General features: G+C 40.9%; 1 protein-coding gene across 1 annotated transcript; it reads left to right on the forward strand.

Moving 5' to 3' along the window:
• The first annotated feature begins 2,305 nt into the window (after window positions 1–2,305).
• LOC120864018 (olfactory receptor 18-like) lies at window positions 2,306–3,268 on the forward strand. Its single transcript, XM_040240789.1, has one exon. The coding sequence runs from the start codon at window positions 2,339–2,341 to the stop codon at window positions 3,266–3,268; it is 930 nt and encodes a 309-aa protein (XP_040096723.1). The 5' UTR covers window positions 2,306–2,338.
• The last annotated feature ends 2,036 nt before the right edge of the window (window positions 3,269–5,304 follow it).

Below are 5,304 nucleotides of genomic sequence, written 5' to 3' on the forward strand. Positions count from 1 at the left end.
CAGGGATAGAGCCCAGGTCTCCTTCATTGCAGGCAGATTCTTTACCAGCTGAGCCACAAGGGAAGTCCAAGAATACTGGAGTGCCTAGCCTATCCTTCCTCCAGTGGATCTTCCTGACCCAGGAATTGAACTGGGATCTCCTGCATTGCAGGTGGAATCTTTACCAATTGAGCTATTAGAGCAACCCTGAGTCCAGTTCAATTAATATACCCACTTTACAGATGTACAAACTACTCATGTATTGTTTTTCTTTTCTTCTGAAGTCTTTTATTGGCAAATTTCAAGAGGTACATAGTCTTAATCCCAAGAAACAAGGTTAAATATTTTACCACTCTTTATCAGGGGTTATCAGCTTTCCTGCCCAAGATGGAAAGTATACTTTTTACCCTACTTTTCTGATATTAGTCTTTAGCTTTTCCCCTTTTGATTTTTTCCAAAGTACATCATGTTTTGACCTGTCAGGAGAAATGAAGACCTGAGTTGCCTTCAGGACGATGAATGTAAGAGAAATGTCATTGCTCAATAAGGAAGAATGACTTGAAAAGCTGGTATAAGAAGACCAATGTAGCATTTGAGAACAGGCTTTGGTCTTAACATTTTCAACTATGTGTAAGAGAGTTGGATTTGATGAGAAATCAACCCTTTACAAATGTATAGGAAGAGATATATTAGAGTTTCCCAGGTGGTGCTAGTGGTAAAGAACCTGCCTGCCAATGCAGGAGACACAAGATGTGCAGGTTTGATCCCTGGGTCAGGAAGATCCCCTGGTGAAGGAAATGGCAACCCATGTCAGTACTCTTGTCTCGTAAATCTCATGGACAGAGGAATTTGGCAGACTACAATTCATAGCGTCACAAAGACTCAGACTCAACTAAAACGATTTAGAGACATATTTAAGAAGCTTTAATTAGCCACTGCAAACAAAAACAGTAAAAGATCTTTCTGTGAGCATGTATGGCACTTTAAAAATGAAATAAACAAGCATTTATTAAAAGCGAATCTTTCTTTAATCATTGTCATATCATATAGTAACAAGGACCAGTGATGCTGTATGATTTTATGTTTTCAACAAAAATGTATTTATCAAAATATGAAGCCCACCAAGGCCAAATATTTGTATCTGAGTTATATGTGAAGGAACTTTGACCAGACAACCCAGCCTTATCTCTATGGAAGATGGATGACATAAAACCAAGTAAATGTGGAAAAACCATTAAAGATAATTTGCATAGAAATGCTATCTCTGAGCATTTCATTTTAATTTAGGATCCAATTAACATGATTCTAGATCTTTAGGACTAAGATGCACATCAAGGAAACTTCTTGTATGCATTTGGATTAGATACAGTACATTTGAGTGTTTCTTAGTGTTCTTTAATCAGATTTTTTTTTTAAAAAAAAGAGAGAGAAAAGAATACGTTCAATTTCATACACTTCCTTCAAAAGCAGGGGACAAATATGTTGCTGTGTTCATTAAGTTCTGATCTCAAATTGTCATTACTTCTCTCAAATTCTTTGGCCTCGTACCCTTAAAGTAGGTGTACAAAAACACTGGTCAGTACTTTCAGCATCAGTAAAGATGTGTTCCAGCTTTATCATACTATCCATGGAGTTCTCATAGCAAGCATACTGGAATGGGTTGTATTTCCTTCTCCAATGGACCACATTTTCTCAGAACTCTTCATTATGACCCATCCCTCTTGGGTGGCCCTGCACGGCATGGCTTATAGTTTCATTGACTTCTGCAAGCCCCTTCACCACAACACAGCTGTGATTGTTCAAAGATTGGATGCTTTCAAATTTTTGTGCTGGAGGAGACTCATGAGAGTCCCTTGGACTGCAAGGTGATCAAACCAGTCCATCCTAAAGGAAATCAGCCCTGAATATTCATTGGAAGGACTGATGCTGAAGCTGAAGCTTCAGTATTTTGGCTTCCAAATACAAAGAGCTAACTTATTGGAAAAGACCCTGACACTGGGAAAGATTGAGGGCAGCAGGAGAAGCAGGCAACAGAGGATGAGATGGTTAGATAGCATCATTGATGCAAAGGGCATGAATTTGAGCAAATTCCAGGAGATAGTGGAGGACAGGGGGGCCTGGCATGCTACAGTCCATGGGGTTGCAAAGAGTTGAACAAGATTTAGCAACTGAACAATAATAACAAAATATGTGTTCACAGCTAAGAAGTATTGCTGAAGACTTCGGGACGTATGGTCTTCAAGCCTAACATTTTATTTGTGACCCGCTTAAATCCAAAGCATAGACATTTATCTGGGTCCCTCTACAACTCATTTGTTTATCCAATATTCTCTTCTTTTTCAAAAGGTGTTTCATCAACATGGAACCACAGAATCTAACAGGTGTCTCCGAATTTCTCCTTCTGGGCCTCTCAGATGATCCAGAACTTCAGCTCCCCCTCTTTGGGCTCTTCCTGTCCATGTACCTGGTCACCATCCTTGGGAACCTGCTCATCATCCTGGCTGTCACCTCTGATTCCCACCTCCACTCCCCCATGTACTTCTTCCTTTCTAACCTATCATTGACTGATGTCAGTTTCAGCACCACCACCATCCCCAAGATGCTAGTGAATCTCCAGACACACAGCAAATCCATCACCTATGTAGGGTGCCTAGCTCAGGTGACCTTCTTTTCTCTTTTTGTATGTTTGGAGAGTCTCCTTCTGACAGTGATGGCCTATGACCGGTTGGTGGCCATTTGTCAGCCCCTACACTACCTGGTCATCATGAGCCCCCTCCTCTGTGGCTTGTTGGTCCTGGTGTCATTTTCCATCAGCCTTTTGACCTCCCTGTTGCACTATTTGGTAATGTCACAGCTTACCTTCTGTGCAGGAGTGGAAATCCCTCATTTCTTTTGTGACCTTTCTCAACTCCTCAACCTTGCCTGTTCTGACACCTCCACCAATAACATATTAATCTACTTCATTGGTACAATCTTTGGTGGAATTCCACTGTCAGGGATCCTTTACTCATATACTCAAATTATGTCCTCCATTCTGAGAATCTCATCATTAGGTGGGAGGTATAAAGCCTTCTCCACCTGTGGCTCTCACCTGGTAGTTGTTTGCTTATTTTATGGAACAGGCCTTGGTGTGTATCTCAGCTCAGCCTCCTCGACTTCCCCCAGGAAGGGCGCAGTGGCCTCAGTGATGTACACTGTGGTCACCCCTATGCTGAACCCCTTCATCTACAGCTTGAGGAACAAAGACATCAAGAATGCCCTCTGGAGGATTATCAGCAGAATAGCCTAAGGTCAACATCCATGTTATCTTCTTTCTATTCATAAGACTGGAAAAGGCAGCAAGGTCAATCATGTGCAAGAAGAAATTCTGATCTGCAGTCCCATAGCATATATATGTCTTTCTGGATCTGCTTCCTGTTTGCACACTTTTTTCCTCTTCAGTTCAGTTCAGAAACTCAGTCATGTCTGACTCTTTGTGACCCATGGACTGCAGAACACTAAGCTTCCCTGTCCATCACCAACTCCTGGAGCTTACTCAAACTCATGTCCATTGAGACGGTGATGCCATCCAACCATCTCATCCTCTGCCATCCCCTTCTCCTCCTGCCTTCAATCTTTCCCAGCATCGGGATCTTTCCCAGTGAGTCAGTTCTTCGCATCAGGTGGCCAAAGTATTGGAGCTTTGGCCTCAGCATCAGTCCTTCCAGTGAAAATTCAGGGTTGATTTCATTTAGAACTGACTGGTTTGATCTCCTTGCTGTCCAAGGGAATCTCAAGAGTCTTTTCCACAGCTCAAATGCATCAAATCTTTGGTGCTCAGCCTTTTTTATGGTCCAACTCTCACATCCATACTTGAAATGGGCACTCCTGCATTGGGAATGGAAAGACCCCCTTATGATCAATGATAGGGAATTTGGAGATTAGAAGCCAGTGTTCAATTCAGTTCAGTTCAGTTCAGTCACTCAGTCGTGTCCAACTCTTTGCAAAGCCAATGTAAACAAATCTTATTGTTCCTTTTATTTATCACCCCAAGCCTAAATCTGTTTATACTCTTCACTCATGGAATACCAAAAGCCTATGTTTCTTTCTCCTGTCAATTCCTCATCAACTTACTGTTTCTTTGCCTAAAAAATATAATAGCTTCCTGCTTTGGCCCCTTCTTAGGTCCTATCTTAATGAGACCTCCATGTGCAGGAATTCAAATTTGTTTCTTTTTCTCCTGTTAATCTGTCCTGTGTCAATTTTGTTATTATTCCAGCCACAGAACTCTAGAGGGGTAGAAGAGGAAATTTCCCTTTCCTCCACACCACACACATCCTACAAATGGGTGTTATTGGTCCTACTTCAATGTGAGGGATACAAGTGCAGAGAAGTAGGGAGATTTACACACACTGCACATTAAGTGGGTGAAACATGTGGAACTCAGACAAAGACCTCCTAATTCCCACCCCAGGGCTCTGTCTCACCAGATTATTTTCTTTTAAAACCTATGTTAGTCCCAGATGATCAAATAGAAGTAAAACCATGAATTCCTTCTTTTGAGATGTGGTGAGTTTATAGGTAAATTTGCAGAATGGACCAAACTGCTTGCAAGGGATCTTTATTGTATGAATATTATGGATGATGGGGTTATCTATGGCTAGTAATGCATTTTCCAGCCCATTTTGTAAATCTGAGTGGTAATAGTTATAATAATATTATTCCTTGTGCTCAGTTGCTCAGTAATGTCTGACTCTTTATGACCCCATGGGCCATAGCCCACAAGGCTCCTCTGTCCATGGAATTTTTCAGGCAAGAATACTAGAGTGGGTTGCCATTTCCCCCTGCAGAGGATCTTCCCAACCCAGTAATCAAATCCGAGTCTCCTGCATCTCCTGCATCGGCAGGAGGATTCTTTACCACCTGAGCCACCAGGGAAGCCCCATCATTCCCTATATAAGGTGTGAAATTTCATGTGACTCTATCATGAAAAGACTGTTCCTAGTCAGCCTTCAAGGATCTTTCTAGTTTTACGCCTTGAAAATCAGACCATGTGGTTGATTTTGTCTGATTTTTCCATTAGCATAACTTGTAAAGATAGTTATACAAAAATTTAATGTTTCAATTTTTTTAATGGAAGCAATACTCTTATATGCATATATCTTTTAAAATTCTCACTAGTGTAGTATACAGAGGATTGCAAGAATTTTCAGAACTGTATCATAATAAAAAAGTTTTAAATATTTGTGAATTGATTAAATCCAAAGTATGGACACTTATCTGTATGCCCCTGAAATTGTTCTGTTTATTCAAAACTTTCTTCTTTTTCAAAGATGTCCCCTCTAC

This window comes from Oryx dammah, unplaced genomic scaffold (genome assembly GCF_014754425.2).
Source record: "Oryx dammah isolate SB20612 unplaced genomic scaffold, SCBI_Odam_1.1 HiC_scaffold_5, whole genome shotgun sequence".
NCBI classification, from domain to species: Eukaryota; Metazoa; Chordata; class Mammalia; order Artiodactyla; family Bovidae; genus Oryx; species Oryx dammah.

Excerpts from the sequence above, each read along its gene's own strand:
- LOC120864018 (XM_040240789.1), top strand. The coding sequence starts at position 2,339 with ATGGAACCACAGAATCTAACAGGTGTCTCCGAATTTCTCCTTCTGGGC.